Source organism: Pyxicephalus adspersus, chromosome Z, assembly GCF_032062135.1.
Source record: "Pyxicephalus adspersus chromosome Z, UCB_Pads_2.0, whole genome shotgun sequence".
In the NCBI taxonomy this organism is placed as follows: domain Eukaryota; kingdom Metazoa; phylum Chordata; class Amphibia; order Anura; family Pyxicephalidae; genus Pyxicephalus; species Pyxicephalus adspersus.
The window spans coordinates 63,904,205-63,926,711 of NC_092871.1; the positions used below are offsets into that span (position 1 = coordinate 63,904,205).

The 22,507-nt window shown below is 36.9% G+C and overlaps 1 protein-coding gene across 9 annotated transcripts in view; it reads right to left on the minus strand.

Annotated features, from left to right (window-relative positions):
- Positions 1-22,507, minus strand: part of NTNG2 (netrin G2) — a 196,368-nt gene that overhangs the window by 17,914 nt on the left and 155,947 nt on the right. For 4 of the 9 annotated variants that reach the window (XM_072430751.1, XM_072430749.1, XM_072430750.1 and 1 more), the window contains 5 exons: positions 15,983-16,155; positions 13,510-13,536; positions 11,948-12,046; positions 8,889-8,948; positions 6,097-6,171 (listed from right to left, as the gene is read on the minus strand). In XM_072430751.1, the coding sequence (XP_072286852.1) occupies positions 6,097-6,171; positions 8,889-8,948; positions 11,948-12,046; positions 13,510-13,536; positions 15,983-16,155 (434 nt within the window). The remainder of the gene's footprint in view (positions 1-6,096; positions 6,172-8,888; positions 8,949-11,947; positions 12,047-13,509; positions 13,537-15,982; positions 16,156-22,507) is intronic. The other 5 variants (XM_072430752.1, XM_072430753.1, XM_072430754.1 and 2 more) reach the window with 5 other exon arrangements.

Genomic DNA, 22,507 nt, shown 5'->3' on the forward strand with positions numbered 1-22,507 from the left:
TAGAGGAACTATGTGCACGACAGGAAAGTGAACGGACGTTCGTTCATCACGCATGCTCTGAACATGGACGATCAACGAACGACCGTACACACGAACGATGTTCAACGATCGTCGTCCAATCCGATCCGCCGGTCCGGTCGTTCGTTTCCAACGAGTTTCCTCGTTCGTCGGCGTCGTTGGTTACTTTTTTACGAATGATGTTTTGCCCAATCGATCGTTCGTCGTTCGATTGGAACGATAAAAATTGGAAGTGTGTACGCACCTTTAGAGGAACGTTCCTCTCACTTTGGAAAGATTCCCTATGCATTTTATGATAAGTCTCCGGGGGGGATCACAACAGAATGAAAGTTCTGCTTTGTAGCTTATAGGGCCATATTAGTTTGAAGGACTTTATTTAGATTTCGGTTGTCACTTTCCAGGTATTAAACCTGGGCTATTTTAGCAACACAAGTGAGGTGAAAAACTTGTCAGTGTCTGACTATGCAAGCCAGGGATTCAAAGTGGGAAAATAGCCGGCATCATTGGAAAGAGGTGACATCCTTGAGAAAAAAAACATGTCATAATTTGCAATAAACAGGACCAAGAATGCCCCTCTCCCTGTTTCTGCCTCTACACTTTTTTTTATCCTCTATAACTATAGTGGGTGGTAGAGTATCTGGAATTTTTTAGTTTAATGACACATGGGTGGTATTAGGAAAGACAGATGGCTAATTTCAACTTGGGCAGAACTGAAAGCACCAGGTAGAGCTCCAAAAGGCTTCACCGGGACATGGATCAGTTTGAACACAATAAATAATAAAATATCAGCACTTCACAATCACTGCAGGTTTAACTTGGAACAAAGTTGACATGAGACCCACTTAAAAGTTTCTTCCACCAATTACCCATAAAGGAAACATGAAAAACAACTAGATTTCACAACTTTTACTTTTTGGATTCTTGACCAATGTTTTGGGGTCGCTTCAGGAGATAAAAAAGGCTTTGGGGGATGCTTAATTGTAAAAAACAAAATCACACACTTCCTAGTTATGCATCACATCTTGACTAAATGACTACTGCTAAGGACTGAAACCACAGCAAGCACCACAGCAAGAAATGTCACTTGTATCTATACCTTGGAAATCTATGTAGAGTTCAGAAGAGGGACCAATAATAGGGCCTAAGGGAGATATTCCCCAACTGGTTCCTTGTAAGTCACATGTGGGTTTTTGCCACCACTAAGTTAGACTTATCCAAAGTCTATCTAACGTATTTTATTAAAAATAAATAAATAAACTGCATTACAAAAATATATAAAGCTGAACATACTATACACAGTGCTGTCAGACTAAAATTTTAGTTGTATGTAGTGTGCAGATTTTTTGTTTAGTCACAGGCTGGAATAGTTATTTGACCATTTGTTATGGTTTATTTACTTTTTATTCTTCAGAAATATCTAGGACCTGCCAGTGCTGTTTAGTAAGGATGGCCAGATTACAAAGCTGACCACAGAATTACTTATTCTTTGGCAAATAAAACAGGTATATACACTGTCTGGTCGAAAAGAAAGTCCCACACTTTAGTTGGATCTCCTTGGCTTTGATTATATCATTAACTGTGGTATTATTTTGATAAGATTATGCAAAGTCAAAGCATTTTTTTTTATTCAGAGTGGCATAATTTTTCATCAAGTCTTGAATTGATGATTGGAAAGTTGGAGCACTGCATAAAGACTTCTCCAACACATCCCAAAGATTTTCAACGAGGTCTGGTGGCCAATCTATGTGTGAAAATAAGTTCATTGATGAGTTCATTAATAAAAAAAACCTGATTATTCAATATATCCAGGTAGTTAGCTGAACTCTTCTTGGCCACATAACAATAGCAGTACCTAGACATGATCAACTGAAGAAACATGACAGCATACCACTGACTTGGGGACTTTTTTCACCAGGCAGTGTGTGTATTCAGCTTTAGTGGTATCCTCAGCATAGTTTTCTTTTCTGTTTGAATTTTGTATTAACTATTTAGCCCGGCTTACCAGCACATATCATGCCTTCATGTGGCTTACATTGGTTGACACAAGTCAGTGACCTCTATCCCACCTAAACACCTATAGCTAGATACCTGATTTGGAATGTGTCTTGGCAGCCAAGGGTGTCGAGGGGGGGTGGCTCTGTAAGTTGGTGGGCCAGCTGCATTATATAAATATAGTTAGACAAACATTGTACAATATCTGGAACTACTCAATTATTTTAAATAAAAAGAAAAAATTAAATTATGAAAATGCCACAAATATGTTGCTGATAACATATAAGTGTCTATAAGTGTGATAAGTGTCTATCTTAATGTCTGCATATTGTCCTGTCCTCTCAAATCAGTCACTACCTTTTGTATATACCTGAGACATATAGGAATAAAATCCATTATTAATATTATAATGATAAACCAAAAACCATAAACTTAGCACCAAGCATGATGTATTCATTTGACAGCTGAGAGGTTTAGGGAGTTCTCTATGTTCTGTTGAACATGGCAAAATCTTCAGGGCTGATTTAACTTTAATACAAAAAAGAGCTTTTTTGTGCCTCCCGACTCACACAGATGGAGTTACAAGTCATTGTGGGCCTGAGTGAGACCTGAGGCTACTAAATGCCATTGGACAGGTGCTTGTAGCTTTGGGCAAGACAGTGAGGCTTTTGTTCTCATGGTAACAGCTCTTCCGTCTGCTGAAAATGTTTGATCAGCTGTGATGAGAGAGAATGGTGAATGGGAGGAGAGCAGCCTATCGTAATACTGCATGAATAACTAGATGGATTGCTTAAAATACAAAGCTGCATTAGGTTACAGATTTGTTACATATTAATTTACCCAATACCATGGAAAATTTTAACAATTCAGGAGAAGGAGTTATTCAAGACACAAGAAGTCGGTAGCAGTTTTATTAACACTTCAGTTAACATATAATCCAAGGTACCTTTATATAAGAGAATATAGGGGCAACATCCAGAAACAACACTTACTCAGATGCCAATCCCTTAATCTCATATTTTATTTTTTACCTAAAGACACCGCTCAGCCTTGGGGGCTAATAGCAATGTTCCAGCACTTGGCTGCCCTCAGGACTTGGATATGAAAAAGATTGGAATAAAGGACTGATGGAGGACTGATGAGCCATAAAGGAAGGACTGAGCCAACCAGCCAGCAAGTAAATACCAAAGAAAAGTGCTGCATGGGTTCAGAAAACAAAATGTAAGCATGGGTCCAAAGACTGATTCAGGAGGCAAAGGGTAAGCCCTGGAAAGGGTCAGGGAGAAGCCACAGGCCCCAAGGTCATGTGAGGGTGGACCCCACTGTCATTAGGTGTATCCACCATGTTGGGTGCATGCACATAGATCAAACTAGAACACAGAAAGACAAGGCACCAGAGCGGATGCTGGTCAACTAGTCTTATTGCTGAATGACAGTGTGAGAGCAGGAGGAGTAAAGAATAGGTAACTTTTTTATTAGAACTTGTGTTATTCTAAGCAAAATGTTTAATTCAACTGTAAGCCTATTTTTTTTAGATTTTTCCTCGGGTGAGCAAAGTCTTTTTATCTTTTATTGCACCCATTGGTCATTTTATTGTTTCTCTCAGGTTGTAAAATTTCCAGAGGATATTTTGCCTCCTAAATAAACTGCATCCATCAGTTTAATCCAGTCTTTTTTTACTCTTTCACTCAGAGGGGGGATCCTGGAAATAGCTAAATCTTAGGGAACCACTGCTAAACAATAGATATGTCTAAAACTCACAGTACAATATTGTGATCAGTAGGTAGCAAATATAAAAATAAATGTAGGGAATGTGTCACCCAATTAGTAGACACTTTTAACACCCCCTGACATTTAATGTTATCAATAAACATGTAATGAGAGGTGATGGCCAAAACAGAAAGAAAGACATTATAAATTGTAGCAGCCCCTTGATGGTTACTGTATTACTGCGTCTTTATGTTAGACATCAGCACCTCACATTAGTGGTCAGTGAGAGAGGGAACTTCTTATACTTGTGGGAATTTTAGTGACTCCTTACATTGATTATTATTATCCAGTATTTATAAAGCACCAACATATTATGCAGAGCTGTCCATAGTCCATAGCAGTGTCACTAGCTGTCCCTCAAAGGGGGCTCACATGCTAATTTCAATGTAACTCATATGTCATTAATCAACTAGTCAGTTTTTAGGGGGCAGCCAATTAACCTAACTGTGTTTTTGGTAAGTGGGAGGAAACCGGAGGTAACCAAAGCAGACATTGGGAGAACCAGCAAACTCCATGCAGATAGTGTTCTTGCATGAGAATTGAACCTGGGACCTAGCACTGCATAGACGAGAGTGCTAACCTCTGAGCCACCATGCTGGTTTAATGATCAGATAATAAACCAGTACAACACTGCCTGTTCCTCAAGACACCTTGGCAACAACTGGAGGAACCCTAGGGTTTCAAAGGACCCTGATTAGGAAAGGCTGATCTAAATATTGTATTTTATTACTGCAGTGTCTTGGCAAAAGACTGTTTTGCAAAAAGGATACCTGCAAGAATCATTTGAATAATAAATAGAGATCATATCCGTTTCCATTTTAAAGGGTACGTTGAAATGTGAATGCCATTTGAAATGAAATTTGAAAAAAGAGAACACCCATCTACAGTCAGTTATTTGATTCTATTTAGTCACAGATCCCACTACTGTACCATAAGCTATCTAAAACTATCCAAAAATTGAAACAAATGTTTTGTCTGGAGTGGAGCTTTAAGATAAAAACCTACAACTGAATCAGAAATTTATTTTTTGTATTTCAGAGCTGGTGGTATCCTTCAGATGTTTAACATTTAGCCTCAGCCCTTTTCTCACATTCTTTCCTGCTACTGAAGCAGATACAAACTTTAATGTCTAAAAATACATCATAGTTTTGTGATTTTATTTGAGTCAATCACTGACAGGAGATTCTTCGCCAGTGTGGGTTGCCCTGGTAACAAAAGACTGGCACAGCTTTCAAACTTTTCTAAAAGTATGCATATAGAAGTTTCTAGGACAGTATAGTTTTTACATTTAAAGACCAGAATGACCTATCATTTCACTTTTAGTTTAAATTAGAATAGAAAATTAGGGCAAATTAACTGAAGGAGAAAAAAGTACCCATTGCATGAAATGAAAATGAAGTTAAAATGTTGTTTTTTGTACCACAATAGATTTGTTTGTTCTAGAACAGATTTCAGTTTTTTGGTGGTGTCATGGCTTTAACCCCCTCCAGATTTAACTGTTGGATTCTATAACTGGATAGTAGCCTAGTTTTACATACTGTAGACCAGACTCTAAAAATGGATAGTCTACTGGTGAACTTGGATAGAACAAGGTAGAGGAGCCTTCCTCATCATTTTAAAAAGAGAAGAATCCATTCTACCGTATTTTTTGCCATATAAGACGCACTTTTTCTTCCCCAAAACTGGGGGGGGGAAAGTTAGTGCGTCCTATACGACAAATGTGTTAAAAAAAATAATTAAAATATTATACTCACCCGATACCCGATCCTGCGTGTGTCTCTGGCAGCAGCGAGTCTCTCTTCTCTCCTCTGCCAGCATCGTGTTCTCTCCTGTCTGTAAAGCAAAGCGAAAGAAGCAGGCACAGCGCCACCTGCTGTTCCCTGTCCTAACTGCCGTACAATAGAAAAAAAAGCACAGAGTGATCAGAAGGGGAAATTGAATGACAGAGTGATCAGAAGGGGAGTTTGAATGACACAGAGTGATCAGAAAGGGAATTTGAAAGGTACAGAGTGATCAGAAAGGGAATTTAAATGGCACATGAGTGAGCAGAAGGGGAATACCGGTATGAATGGCACATGAGTGATCAGAAGGGGAATAATCTTTTTGAATCTTTTTTTCTAGATTTTCCTCCTTTAAAATTGGGTGCGTCTTATATTCCGGAGCGTCTTATACGGCGAAAAATACGGTAAATAGTAATGCTCAGACAATTTTCATTTAAAAACTTTACTCAAGGCCTTGTAAGTCAACAAATAATTTAACCAGTTATACTTTAGATGATATATGTTATTATTATTCATATTCATATTGCAGACCTACCTCTGATCTTTTCGGGTATTTCCTGGCGCTGGATTTTAGGTTCCAGCACTGGTGGTGTTTGTGAGATCTGGGGGACTTCAAACAAACAGAATGAACCATGACATTAAAAGGAACAAATCTCTTAGGATAGGAGATCACAAAGTTTATGAGAGTGCTGAAAGCAGAGAGTAAACTAATTGCTAACATAGCCTTTGAGACTGAGAACTAGGTGGCAGTCATTACCTGGCTGGTCAAATTTAAAAGGTTAGTCCACCTAAAAAACTAAAATCTTAGTTGTGTTTGATGTAGTTTACAAAATAATTTTCAACTAGCATCGGACACAATTTAACAATAAAACTTAATCTGTGCATTGCCTAAGTTCCACTGTTCCACCTCCTCCTCTACCTACACTCACTAACTACCCATTTTTTACTTGCTCTCCTGCCATCCCTGTGTAAGATAGAAGCAAGTTGCACTGGAGCCTGGTAATTGACTGCTCAAGCACCCATCAAGGCAACGTTGGAGGAGAAAAAGTCACTTTTCTGAACCCAAGTACTGGGTTTTCGCTCCAGTGGATGAGCAGAACAATGGGGCATCAAAACTTATTTCTCTATTATACAGCAAACTACAAGTTCATTTTAAAGTGCCATTTACATGTGTACACATTCTAAAAATTTAATACATGATATTTCTCTTAGGAAATGAAGGAACATTTCATATACAGTTGTTCAGATCACTGCGCTGTTTAAAGGTGGTTAAAAAAGAGCCCTTTTCTAGCAGCATTGCCTGTAGACTTAGTAAAGTGTCATTAGACCAATAATGACAAGGCTATCTTGTAGTAGAATGATACTAGAATGGGTTTGTTTTTTTTTTCTTCTAGCATTCTTCTAACAAAAGAAAAAGAAGAATTTCTTCTTCTTCTGATATACTATGTCTATACAAACTGTAACCATTCCTTACCATAAAGTCTCACAAGTCTCATAAAACCCAGTAGCAAGAGTTCTTTCATATTGGCTGCAGGAAGAATGCTGGCTTCCAAAAAGTCTTTTAAAAACCTACTCAAAACTACAGTATTAGTTGAGAGCAGGCATCCCCCCCCCCCCCCTTAAAAAAGATGTGGCTTAGTGTTATTTATTATTTTATATATATATATATATATATATATTTTTTATATATAAATCTGGATAAATAAAAAGACTAGCTTATTTTCACCCAAATAAGTTGATCTTGGTTCCTATTTCCTTCAATAGGACTCTCCAATTGATTAATTTCAAACTGTGTATAGAGAAGGTATACAATGATTGAATGTTATATTCATTAAGAATTTTTCACTAAAATAAAAAAAATGGATGTTTCATTTCCCATGTTAACAGTTGTGTTAGGGAAAGCTGATGTTTCAGTGTACATCTATTCATTTATATGTAAAAAACATGAAAAATAAGTGTGTAATGTAAAGAAAAAAACTGTAATAATGATATAAACGATGGGGCCAATTTATATAACAACAATTGTGTTTTCTAAAATAACAGCTATTTTCAGTGTGACCCATTTATAGCGATGGCATTTTGCTGACATGATCATCACTACAAATGATTGATGGTTCATTTATGACTTACTATTTAATAAAACTTTTACTACTTTCCAACATTTTAAAAAAATGGTTAGTTAGACCTGATATGACTATTTAAAGGTTTACTGCAATGTTCCAACATAGTAAACTACCTTGTTAGTGGTGATCCCTATAAGAAATAGAGTTTGAACAACGGATTGGCACCCCGCTGCGCGTTCTTCCCCTTCGCTTCTAATATGATTGTTCGTCGTCCATCGTATGTGGATCCGCCAGGAATGGTTGTTCAAACGATGGACAACGGGCCCTGAGCCGATTATCGGACGAGAAGCATTGCAAGTGTGTACGTAGCCTTACAAGGAAACCCATAATGATATAAGTTCCATGCAGCCCATGTTGATGGACAGTACAAAAGAATCACATCAAAGGACAGGATGAAGGATGGCTCCATTGGCATTGATAAAGATGTGTAAGGGATAATGTTGAATATGGTTGTTGTTTCACTGATAGGCCCAACGTAATGTACTCGTGATCTCTGGCCAGGTGCACCATTAATATACATAGGTACAGCAAAAACATCAAACTTGATAGGAAAGGCCAAGCGATTTGTTTGCTAAGACTGCCACTAAGTGAACCAGATGTGCAGACCTCAACAAGATGGATATTTTTTTACCCAAGCAAAAAAAGTCTACTACTTGGCTGACCAAGAATCAAATACTTCCCTGAAGCTTGTGAAATGAATTTGGATCAAAATGAATCAGACTTGCTATAAATTTGCTCTCCATCACAATAGTTTATTGACTAGACAAAGCCATTGTTTTTCTTTAGTAATTCTGTTGGTGGTCTTTGGGAATTGTAGGGAAACCCACAGCCTGTGTGGGGAAGTCCCTCTTAACTTTAGCTTTCCAACAGAATCAAATATTCACCCATTCAGCAAAGCTTTACATTTACACACATTTGCTATTGCACTCATCATAATATTCTATAATAGTTGAAGTCATGCAAAACTGTTTTCTGAGTAGGAAAGTTTACAGCATCTGCTGGGTATGGGAGTATAAGAGATTTCTGTATGGGAAAGAATTCAAACAAATTTGAGAATTTAAACAAGTTCAGAAAATTCTAAAAAATATGTTTTCAAAGGTCCTGATAATCTGATATTGCTATTTGCTCTGCCTTACACTGCACTGTGCTACGTACACATACTTTGGTACATCTAGATTACAATAGACTATAACATCTTCTATACCTTCTTTCTGCTCCATCTCTGGAATGTAGGTAAGGTTTGAAGTCTGACGATATGTATTGCCTGATGACCAGAAAGTAAGAAGGAATAATCATTAAATGCAATCTAAAGGTACAGTCTAACTATTCAGAAGGGAAAGCTCCTAATCTAAATTAAAGGTGAACCATGCAGTTTCCAATACATTATTTTACAATATTTTGTATAGCAGCAACAAGATAATTTTACCCTTTATTGCTGTAAAAATGTGTATAAAATAGTATGTTTGAAGTCCAACCTTTTTTTGCAAAAGTAGTAGAAACTGCATTGAAAAGGCAAAGATTACACAATGGGAGACTAAAAAATGATTTATTGACACAGCACCAAAGGCAAAAATGTATGAAGTAATCTGCGACAAGCAGATTTTAAACTGGAGCCAACAATAAAAGATGACTGCTTATTGGATGTTAGGGGTCTCTGTACTTTTTTTTTTATAACACTGTTGAATAGTCTGAATGAACTTTGTGGGAAATTACCAACCAATATAAAATGTTTAAACTGCTTCAATCCACCAGTGTACCAAAATCTAATCCCCAAGAAACATGGATTTAAAATGCATCCTGCAGAGTCAACCATAGGTGACATTTGGCACTGTTGTTAAGATGCTCAAATGGTATGTTCTTTTGACAAAAAATGTATAGGTGCTGAACTAGTGTAGATTTGATTACATCATATTTAATAATGGGTTTGCAAAATTAATCTTAGAGCCAAACTGCAGCCAGTACTATTTTTTAAAATTGGATAGAGAAGTATCACCATACCTTCTGAACCTTTACTACAATATTCAACATGCTCCACTACTAAACCTTTCATAATAAAAGCTTAAACTCCAAATAGGTATAAAAATATTATTTAATCAACATTTTTTTTAATTCAGTGAAATGCAGTGAGAAACATCAGAATTAGTTGTGCTGAAATGTAAGGCGCATAGGGGAGAGGGCAGGGAGACAGTAGGGAGCTCATCAGTATGCTGCTGCTCCTATTCACTGTCTATTTTACAAGCTGTGGGGGGCACATGACCTGTAAGTGTTACAGAATACCAGCAGAGTAAATAAATGTATCTCCTTCACTACCAGACAGAGCTGTACTGTTTCATACAGCTGTTCAAATCATCCATAATCTATCTATAGTCTATCCTCTCCAGTCTTGGGGAGGTTTAATTCAGGCTCATTCACTAAAATTTAGGAGTTGATGGACTTTGCTTTTAAATTTAAACTTAGGCTGAAATTCCCTTTTAAACGCATAAAGATTCTTACTGCCTGTGTTTTGGCAAAGAACTACCAAGGAATGAATCAGCGTCTCAACCCTGTAGCAGCCCTTTTCACCCTTTGATGAATTACTTTAAAATTTACTTTTGCACAGACAGGACAAGTGTTAGACCTACAGCAAATGAGCCAACTAAACTTCGCAGTGGTTTGGCAAAAGTACAGCACTTTGATGCATAGCAGAGTCTTTAAAGTAATTGCTCACTTGAAAAGGTGGTGTTTGGTGAAAGCACCCATTTGTCCTGCCTAACACCGCCTGGAGTCTTTTCTAACTTTAGGCAATTACATTTAAGGTTTTAATCTTTTTAAATTACCTAAAAATGCACAGAAAAAACTCAAGTATAAGCTGTGGGTTAACATAAAACTAATTATTAAAACATAATATGAGCTTTGATATGTTAATATAATTTCAAACATTGTATTCAATCTTTTAAAACCTGCAGTTTTAATTGAAATAGTGATCTGGAGATCCTGCCTATGAGGGTCCCTGTGCAGGAACCTCCAGTTAAGTATGACAACTCTCTCACAGTGGTGTTCCTGCCTTGTTACCATAACACTATTATTACAATTATTAAGTGGTTGGACTAATGCACTTTGCATAGGAATGGGTCAAAGTAATGATGTACAGCCAATGGGGTGGCGAGGATCAGCAGCACTGAAATACATATACATGAAAAAAAAATTTGTTTTAATTATTCTGTATACAAATTGAAAAAAGCTTTATACCCAGATAAAGTTCCCCTGACATAGCAGGAAATAAGGGGAATTCTATCTAATCGGGACAAGGCTAATGTTTGTTGAAGCATTAATCAGAATTTTCTTGCAGTCTGATCTGCTAAAGACATTTTAGGAAACAGGATTTGCCATAACACAAACACAGACACACAATAAAATAAAAAACCTCATAAAGATTTCAACATTTCTTGACTATGCCCAAAACTAAAAAAAAGAAAATGTTGGCTGCAGTTTTGCTTAAAAAACAAATCCCTATATTAAATAACCAAATCTACTTTTTGAGGAGAGAGAGAACAGTCTGATCTGATCTGATAAGAAAGTGAAAGTAAATTACATAGGGGCACCTATTAGGCTTTGCTGGCTAATAAAAGGAGTACATTCTGAACATTTATTGTATATGTTACATTTATGGTACCTAAACCTCCTGCTCTGAGTTCCTTTCTGGACCAGCTGCTTTTTGGACCAGTGTTGTAGAGGTCATAAAAGGATTTGTTATTTACACATCACATATCAAAATTATAGGTCAACAAACTATTTTATCTATTACATTTTTGTTCGTTTTGTTTTGTTTGTACATTTGTTCAGGTCATGGAAGGTTTAATTACGCCAATAGGTCTAAATGAAAACCTTCACAGCGACATGACTCTTAAAGAAGATCTTCACTTCTCGCAAAAGGTAGGAACATGAGAGAAAGGGTGAGCTGAACCAAACCTACACATCATCCTAACTCAACAATCTAGTTACTTTAACTCCTAGAATGATCCAAGTATGAGACCTTCTCTTCTGGTGGTTTCTATAAACTTAAAAAACCTTAGAAGCTGGCCACTGATCCTGAAATTGCATTACAAGATAATCTGTAGACAGTGGACTGGCTGTTGACTGAATTCATTAATGTTCCTCTGTTCTTATGAAAGTGAAGCTCTTCTTTAATACTATTCTAAAGCAGTTTAGCTCTGCTAGTTTTCTGGAATCCTTAAAGCAGTGGTGGAAACTACGTTGGGTGGGTTCCTTTGCAACTGAACAAACCTTGGGTGGTGTCATGCACAAGTATCACATGGGAGGCGGTTAGTTCACTTGTATGAGCTTGTCGGGCTGTGGTGACCTCTGGTCTTGGTGTTTCAGAGACTAGTGATACACAAACACAGAAAAATGTCTATTGGCTTCTTTCAAAGATTTCCTTTGGCCAATGTAGAACCAAGCTATTGGACTCCTACAGATTCAAAGGGTTTATTAACAGATTTTGTTTTGGCCTGCATAGAACCAAGCTATTATTCTCATACGGAATCAAACAGTTTAAAGACCTACACCACATAAAACAAATGTTTGCAATATTGTGAATAACTGACAAACACTTATTGTTGTCTTGATATCTTGACATAAACATATTGACTGATAGAAAAATAAGTACACAGGTAAAGTAATATGCTTTCAAAGAACCAAGTTTTTGTTTAGGATGAAGGAATTGTGAAATGCATGGTAGTACCTGAGCTAGGATCAAGCTTTCTACATTTTTAATTATAGAGTTTTGTTCTTTAAGGCCCACAATATATATTCCGCCACAAAGACCAAAAGCTGTAGTTATATTTATCTATCACAAGATGGCGCTGCTGAGCCAATAATAAACTCTACACCAAATCACCAACAAGCAACTAACATACAAAGTGTCACAATAAAAAAGCATAAAGTGAATTGTATTAACCAGTGCTATTTACAATAAACATGCATTATTGTTTTTCATATAAATACATTTCTATTTTTGCAACACTTCTATCATGCCAGCGTCTTTCTATGCAAAGCACAGACAGATTTGGAAACGTTGCTGTATGGAAATAACCTCAGCCCTGTTGTTTGCAATGAAATTAAGTTATTTATGTTGATAATCTCAGTCCCAAAAGCCAGTATGCTATTGTTCCCAGTACTAAAATGCAGGTTTGCCAATGTGATTTGAAATCATTGGTGTTGGATCCCAAATTGTCAAGGAATCACCATTTTAAGGGATGTGAAAGGTATTGCTCTGGTGCCTTTACCTTTGACATGGAATTCTTCTGGGACTCCAGATGTCAGTTTGTAAATATTGTAAGATATTATTGGTTTGATTTAATAAAGATCTCCAAGATCAGAGAAGATAGATGAACCTGATTGATACAGCAAACCTGGAATAGATCTGGTGTACTTTTTAAAACATTTGCAAGTTAACAGCAATTGATTTTTACGAAATTCATTCAGGTTTGCGGAATCAACCAGGTTCACCCATGATACTCTATCTTCTTCATTGTTAGAGAGCTTTGATAAATTAGGCCCTATGTGTAAATTGTATGTTTTTCTTTTTGTCTCCAAAACATGCAATCCTCACACTAGTTTTGAAATTTTACATTCCCCAACCATTTGTTATGTTCTCAGTTTCACCGGTGGGTTCTTGAACCAAGCTTTGGGTCACACACATGTCTATGAGCGCACACACCAATAAAACAAGTTGCTGACCACAGTGATCATTCTATGAGGATGCAGGGAGGTGAAAAGAGGGAGAGATGAGATCATGGAGATGGGATGAAAAGGACAAGACAAGGACATTCCAGGGATCTACTCACTGCCGAGAGCGGAACCTGAAGCTGCACCTGTAAGAGAAAATTAAGGAGTTAGGCTGAGGAACTGCTTGATCAAAAATGTTGTTAGAACAGAAAAAAAGCTATTCTTTAAATACGTTGATCTTCCAATTCTTCATAGTGGTCCATTTCTTTCATCATGGTTAAACTAGAACAAAGTTTCTGTTAGTCAAATTACTTCATAACTGTACTGTAGCAAGTTAGCAGAACTTTACTGTAGCTAAATGTGATCAAAATGTGCAACATTTTTAATAACAATAAGAAAAGAAGTTACTCCTCAAAGCAGCTGTACTAAAGTTTTATATTGAAAAAAACTGTCCACATCCCTTAATTTTACACCCTCTCTAAGACTTCTTAAAAATCACAGGCAAATCAAAACTGCAAAAACAAGGAGTTTCTGAATCTGAGCTGTTCAACTAAAAGAATAAATCTGTCATTTGCAGTATTTCTGGTTTGTTTGCACTGCAATTGGATTACCTTCTCCTCTCCTACATGAGTGGGGATCAAGGTCTGGCACACTTCTGGCCAGTATAGCACCCTAGAGACAATAAAGCTAAGTGAGTTTCACCATTTCAGAAACCTCCTTTTATTAGGAATTGCTGCTTTAGGTTTCCTTTAATTTCTGCTTTAAGTTTGCAAGAGTCTTCATACCAAAAACAACCCCACCTATCAGCTGTAAGATTAATGCCCAGCAAAAGTACCCTACTTTAGATCTCAATCTGATCAAGGTCTGAAAAGTAAAATATCTTCATGGAGAGCCACCTTTTTAGTTCTGAACTAGAAGACAAACATCCCATACATTCAGTCTTCCAATATAGGAACTGATGGAAAAATAATTCTTTGTGTTCTGTAAAGAATACTTACTATTTGTAAGTTATAAAAGCATGTGCACAAAGTTGCAGAACTGTCAGATACCCAGATTCTTGTACTCATACGGGAAATTCTGCCTATAACATATTCGTAAAAAGCATAAGAAGTTCTTTCAAATAAAATTACCTTTTTGTCTACATCTTACTAGTGCTTTAAATCTCACCCAGGGAAGGGCAAAAATACAGAAAACAAGGATCTCAATCTAAGCCCTGTGTGTCTTTGTCATGTCCTTTGAAGGGATACAGGCAGTCGGCTCAGTCCAACAAGCTTGTTCCCTTTGAAATACTCTCTCTCTCTGCAGTACCCGTGACACTCCATTACCAGTCCTCTCTGAATGCTTCAGTTTTAGCTTTGATCAATTTAAAGTGCAGATGTTTAAAGCAAGAAGGAGAAGAAGGAGAGATAAAGGAGAAAAACAGTGATCTCTGGAAAACTCCAAGAGGACATTATCTATAACATTATTGTATTTTGCACATCTAGAGAATGCTTAACAATATAATCTTTCTGTAATTTTTCTCTGCTTGACACAAAAGCTTAAGATTGTTCACTTATCAGCCTCTAAGTGAGAATGGGAGAATGAAAGTTGCCTTAAAGCAAACCTCTAAGGAATAAAAGAACATTTAACTGGTACTTCACTTGTACTGGATAAGTTCTATTTCTCTTTCAAATGCATTTTTTTTATTTTGTGGTTGCTGCTTCACTATTCACCCTACCACTCCATATTGTTGGGTTATCACTGTGATGGGAAGGCTTCCTAACCACCAATCCATAACTAAATGTGGACAAAACTGGTGTGGATAAACAAGAATTCAACTATTTGGAGATGTTGGGGCAAACAACTAGAAGGACATATGGAGTACAAGAGTTTATCAGGCATGTTTATTTTTATTAATAATATTATTAATATTATTATTATTAATATTAATAATAAACAGAATTTATATAGCGCCAACATATTACGCAGCGCTGTACATTAAATAGGGGTTGCAAATGACAGACTACTACAGACATTGATACATGATTTCTTCTCCAATTCCCTGGAATTGTGGAATAAGATGGTGCATCTCTATAATCGTTTTGGCCTTTTCCCTTCTGGGTCTCCTTTTAGGCTAATGACCTTGACAGAGAGCCTCTCTAACCACTAATGTGGTCATTGTTTGCCTAAAAAAAGCATTCCACTGTTTGGGGACATCTTGACAAAGGATCATCATCCTCTAAAACAGACAAGTCTGGAAACATCAAGAAAAGGTTACTTTCCATGTGTAACATCAACAAATACTTATTGCCATATCAGGGCATGCCACATTGATGCAATCAAGATGGAGAGTTTTTCAGTTTTCTTTTGATTGACCATCTTGGCCTCTCTTTCCATTTCAAACATAAGAAGTAATATAACACGTTAACCTTTTTTTAAAAGAACTACAACTCTCCACTAAGGACCTGGTATTTGCATTAGCAATATCTACAAAGCAGAAGTTCCAAAAAGCAAGTTTCCACATCATTGTTTAGTGGGATCACTGAATAACTCTCTAGATCTGTGAGTAAAGGTATTAGACAATGTAAGTTTTGGTCTGCCGATATTACTTACAAGCATTGGGAGAACCATGAGGTATTGGGGTGTAAGAGCCGGAACGCCAGGAACGGTTACGAAAACTCTTCTTGCACCTGCCGCAGTCCTGTCCAGTGGTGTTATGCTCACACTCACATTGCAGGGCACCATCTCGGAAGTTACAAGCATTGGCATGTAAGTTACATTTACACCTGCATAAAAAAGAAAAAAACATCACTAGCTAAATAAAAATAGGGGTTTAGTAAAATATTGGAACAAATCAACATTTGGTTATTATGAATTCTAGCATGCAATCAACTACTGCCTTATGTTAAAGCATATCTAATCCCAAAAAAATTCATATATGACAGGTTACCAGTCCTTAGATGGGGTGGCTGCAAAGTGGGATTAAGGCCAAATGGGGTTCTAGGCAAAGTAACAGCTTTGGGTGTTCTTACTGCAATCAAAGATTTTGGTGCTACCTTTAAGACCATTCACACTCTATTACATTACATTATGTTATGCACAGCGCAGTCCACTGCAATGGCAATTCCAGCTAGGCAGCAAAGCACAATTCACATGTTGTTCTGTTCTGTGGTAATACAATAGCATGTCTGTTCTTCTTGAATTAAGGTGTGCTGCTTGTTTCTTGAATATGAATGTACTGCCCTAATGTGGGTAACACACTATGCATTTAGAGGTAGCACATGACTGGGGCATTAGATTTATGAACCGACACAACATCACAATATGAGACCAGTTATAAAAATCTCTACTTCAATAAAGAGCCCCAATTTATTTATTAGCATAGACTATTAACAAGACCCCAGCATGCTAGGGTACCACAAAAAATAGGAGGATGTAAATGTACTTGAGTTCAAGGTTTCAGTGAGGAACAGCTCACCCTTATCAACACCAAAGTAAAGTTCTGAAACTCCAATACAAGAGACTGGAAAAACATATCCTACCAATATCTGATTAAGACAAAAGACATTCTGCCAATACATGAAGCTTACAATACACTGCCCTATGGAATCTACAGTAAAGTCCATAAATATTTGGACAGAGATACCTTTTTTCTAATTTTGTTTCTTTTCATTACCACAATTATTTTAAATCAAACAACTCAGATGCAGTTGAACTGCAGACTATCAGCTTTAATTCAGTGGGTTGAACAAAAAGATTGCATAAAAATGTAAGGAACTAAAGCCTTTTTTTTACACAATCACTTCATTTCAGGGGCTCAAAAGTAATTGGACAATTGACTCAAAGGCTATTTCATCGGCTGGTGTGGGGAATTCCTTTGTTATGTCATTATCACTTAAGCAGATAAAAGGCCTGGAGTTGAATTGAGGAGGGGGGGTGCTTGTATGTGGAAGATTATGCGTTCAAAGAATCTCTCCATTCAGGTGAAACAAGCCATCCTTAAGCTGCAAAAACAGAATAAAAACACCTGAGGAATTGCTACTATTAGGAGTGGCAAAATCTACAGTTTGGTACATCATGAGAAACAAAGCACTGGTGAACTCAGCAACACCAAAAGATCTGGACGTCCATGGAAGACAACAGTGGTTGATGATCGCAGAATCATTCCCGTGGTGAAGATAAACCCCTTCACAACAGCCAACCAAGTGAACAACACTCTCCAGGAAGTAGGCGTATAGATATCTAAGTCTACAAAAAATAAAAGACTGCATGCACGTAAATACAGAAGGTGCACGCCACTCACAAGCCTTAAGAATAGAAAGGCTAGATTGGACTTTGCTCAAAAACATTAAAAAAAAGCCAGCATAGTTCTAGAAAAACATTTTTTGGACAGATGAAACCAACCAACCTTTACCAGAATGATGGCAGAAAAAACATATGGAGAAGGCGTGGAACAGCTCATGATCCAAAGCATATCACATCATCTGTAAAACATGGCGGAGGCAGTGTGATGGCTTGGGCGTGCATGGCCGCCAGTGGCACTGGGACACTAGTGTTTATTGATGATGTGACACAGAACAGAAGCAGCCCAATGAATTCTGAGGTGTTCAGAGACATACTGTCTGCTCAAATCCAGCTAAATGCAGTCAAATTGATTGTGAGGCATTTCCTAAAACAGATGGACATTGTCCCAAAACATACAGCCAAAGCAACCCATGAGTTTATTAAAGTCAGTCACCTGATCTGAATCCAATTGAGCATGCATTTCACTTGTTGAAGACTAAACTTCAGACAGAAAGGCCCACAAACAAACAGCAACTAAAAACTGCTGCAGTAAAGGCCTGGCAAAGCATTAAAAAGGAGGAAACCCAGCACCTGGTGATGTTCTTGAGTTAAAGAATACAGGCTGTCATTCCAGCAAAGGGTTTTCAACCAAGTAATAGAAATGAACATTTTATTTTCAGCTTTTTAATTTATCCAATTACTTTTGAGCCCCTGGATTGAAGTGATTGTGTTAACAAAAGGCTTTAGTTCCTCACATTTTTATGCAATCTTTTTGTTCGACCCACTGAATTAAAGCTGAAAGTCTGCAGTCCAGCTGCATCTGAGTTGTTTGATTTAAAATTAATTGTGGTAATGTAAAGAACCAAAATTAGAAAAAAGTTGTCTCTGTCCTAATATTTTTGGACCTAACTTTTTTTACTGTGATCTACTATAAAAAGAAAATAACAAAATGGTTTATCACTAGGTGACACAAAAATGTCTGAATGCAAAAACAAGTCAGAAAATATATATTGAATCAAACTTTTCTGCTTCTTAACCACCCGACCGTTAAACCTGACCTTGGTTCGGGTTAAAAAAAATTACAATTATCGATAAACCCGAACTTTTCTCACTGTATGAAAATACAGTGAGAAAAGTTCGGGTTTATCGATCACTTACCTGGTCCCGCTGCGATCATCCAGCGTCGTGTTCCAGCGTCGTCCTCCAGCGTCGATCTCCAGCGTTGGGTGCCTTCTCCGAGAAGAAGAAGCCGGCCGGCGGAGAAGAAGAAGCTGGCCGGCTTCTTCTTCTCCGTCCGTAGCGTGTACGTGTCCCTCGGCGATGACGTCTGCGCGTGTGCGGGAAATTCAAATTAAAATTAATTCAAACACATTTTGTATTAGATTGAATACAAACTCCTGTATCCAATCCAATACAAAATAATTCAAAATAAATACAAAGTATGTAATTGGTAAATTCAAACTCTCATTTTGTATTGGATTGGATACAGGAGTTTGTTTTCAATCCAATACAAAATGAGAGTTTGAATTTTGTTCTCATTTTCTATTGGATTGAATACAAAGTCTTGTATCCAATCTAATACAAAATAATAGAAAATATATTTATGTGGTTTTATCTATAGGTATGTGACGGACACTAGAAAGGTGTTTTAGAAAAATATATTATTATACAGTATATCGAATTATCGCATTTTCAGTATTTTTCATTTATTTATGTATTCTTGTTTAAGCTGATTTTTGTGTCTTTTATTTAATTTTATTAAAAGTAATTTTTTTTTTTTTACATGATTGTGTGTTTCAAACATTTTTTATATTCATGATATCTACTAGAACCCTGTTCGGACATATTTCTGTAAGTTACAGGTCTACAATTTAAAAAAAAAAATTTCATGAAAAACAGTGTACCGCTTTTGGAACAGAAATCTAGACATCAGTGTAACGCCCAGGTGGTTAAGTTATTGTTTGTAATGTAGTGTTGCTAAAAACTGATCCAGTCCTGAGTTAAGTCACTCTAAAAAACCTATGTTTTGTCACAAAGAAATATACCCTAATTATCATATATACCTCCTATCATCTAACTGAATCAGACCCATCTCATCAGTACTCCAGGTTGTACTCCAGGGTTTTGACCCCTGACTAGGTTTTAGGACCATTGCCTCTATACCTGTTTTTGTTTTTTAGAAATGAAAATTTTTGTCTTGCCCAAACTGGGATTTGCATTGCATAAGAAACTGTAGATTCTTTATCTGCCTGGGTGTACTGATCCACTTCTCAATGATTTAGTAAAGAAGTCCTTCAGAGCCCTTCCCAGCTCATTTTCTGCACAGTACCATACATAACAAATAATTGTCCCATAGATACAGTGCTGACATAATTTATAGGATTATTTATTAATAAAATTAAATGTATTAATTAAATTATTATTTATTAATATATTTGTTAAAACAGCATTAGAGTAAAATTGGACACATATGTTACAAGAGTCCACTAGAAAATCCTTGGTTGCATGGGCACTCCAAATTAATGCATAATATGAAGATGTATAATAATATACAAGCTACACACATTACTAATTAACTGTAAAATGTTCTTTTTAGTAAAAGGGTCTAACTGGGTGGACACAACTGGAATTGATTACATAGATTGGTAAAAGCAGATCACACAATAATACTGAACATCTGATGCCAGCAAGGCTATGTCTTTTAGCATGTTATAATACTGTAATATTAATTCTAACATTTTGCAAAATAATTCATGAAAAAGTCGCAGGTAAATCAGGAAATTTCATCATAAGGATGATTAATCTTGGCTGGTACTAAACTCTTTCAACATCAGAGCCACTTTTACGTTTAACCATGTGCACTTGCATAGCAAACAGCGATGCCGTGAATTATTTAATTGTCTCTGGCACACCGCTTCCCTCACCTGACAATCAGACAGGTTATTGGAGAAAAGCCCCACACATGTACATTGCTAAACAACACTTGAGTGCACAGAGGAATTTAGAATTCCACACACATAAGCTTAAACTATTCTGCAGCCTGATTGTAACTCTCTTAGATCATGTACTGTCTCTTCCAATTTGGCTTTATTTTGCGCATGCAAATGAGGCTTGTAAAGTTCAGGTTTTCATTAGTTAAAGATGTTCTAGCAGTCAGGTAAAATGTACTAGTTACTTTCCATGTTTTTAATGGCTGAATAGTCTCCTGGTAGAAGATTGTCTAATACACTACACTGCCTGGCCAAAAAAAAAAAAAATGTCCCAAAACCTGTGGGGACAGTAATAGGATCTAGGGTACCTGTAGGGGCAGTGTTATGATCTGACCAGGTTTTTCCATCAATTAATTTTTTTCTTCCCTGATTGCCCAACAAATTCCAAAATGACAATGGCAGGATTAATTAGGCCTAAATTGTGAAAACATGGTTCTGGGAGACATAATTTTGGATTGGCCACCACAGAGTTTAGACCTTAACCCTATTGATAACCTTTGGGATGTGCTATAAATTACTTTACTAAATGGTCTGACCCTCCCATCCTCAACACAAGATCCTTGTGAAAAATTATTGCAAATCTGGATGAAAATAAATGTGGTGACATTGGATAAGCTTATCAAATCCATACCATGCAGAATGTATGCCATAACCAAAGATAAAATGACTAAAGACACTTTTTCAGTGGACGGGCAGAGTATCTACTACAATGTGTGGTTGATGTACAAAAACAAATGCAAGCTAAGAAAATCCAGACAAGAGCTGGCTATATATTTTTGCATGTTAGCATTATTAGGTAAATAATTTATTTCTCCAGGCCACTCAAAACTTACCTGGATTATGACTGTGCACCACCAGAATGAATATTGTTGGGAGCACTGTCACCACTAGCTTTGTATTGCATCAATTTACTCTTTCAGTCAGGCAAGTAGCATTTTAGGATGGAAGTCTGGAAATGCAGTCCCCTTGTTTCTTTTATGACTACAGTACCCCATTTAAAACGGACTCAGTCAGAAAAAGAAAAAAAACCTTACCTGAACTACCCTGCAACGGATAACCTATTACATTCACCTTTCCAGGAACCTGTCTCCTCCTTACCCTGTGTTTTGCTCCTTTACAGCACTGCAGCTTTTCACCACATATTTATCATTTAATTCTATTAGGTTTTTTTGGATGCCCCCTGCTGCACACTGTAGTTTCATTTTCTAATGTCTCAAGCACTGCTTTGTCCTTTAGTGACGTGAAAGTCAGCAGAAGGAGCCATAGAGTGACCAATGAGTTCAAGGAAGCAGCCACAACCCCAGATGCTATGTAAGGTTTAGAAAACATGTCTAGCACTATGGGAATACTGACTTTCATAAAGCCAGATCTTTAAAGGCAGGGCATCCAGCAGAACAATAGTGAGGCAAGCAGTCACTGTAAAATTACAAAGTACATCAGCATTTCCAAACCAGGGTGTATGGAAACACAGGGTTCCTCCAAAGATTGCTAGGGGTTCTTTGGGAAATTTTTAATTTGAACCCCCACACTAATGATCTTTAATCTAGAAAAGCATAATATAAGGGACATTTTTCCTAGTGATCACTACACTAATATACTGTGAGCTGTGTATATTACAATTGAGAGGGGTTCCCCAAGATCTGAGAGTTATTTAAGGGCTCCTCCATATTAAAAATCGTATGACACTCCCTATTCTGACTCTGTTATACCAGTTAGTGTTGTTTTTTTCTTATTTTGTCATATCAGTGTCTTGCAGATTTTTCTTTTTTCTCCTTTCTTTCTATTTTACTTGTTTTGAATTGTGTGTTTTTTACTTTTAAATCCTTATTAACCCCATAAAACCTTATCAATAAAAAATGTTATA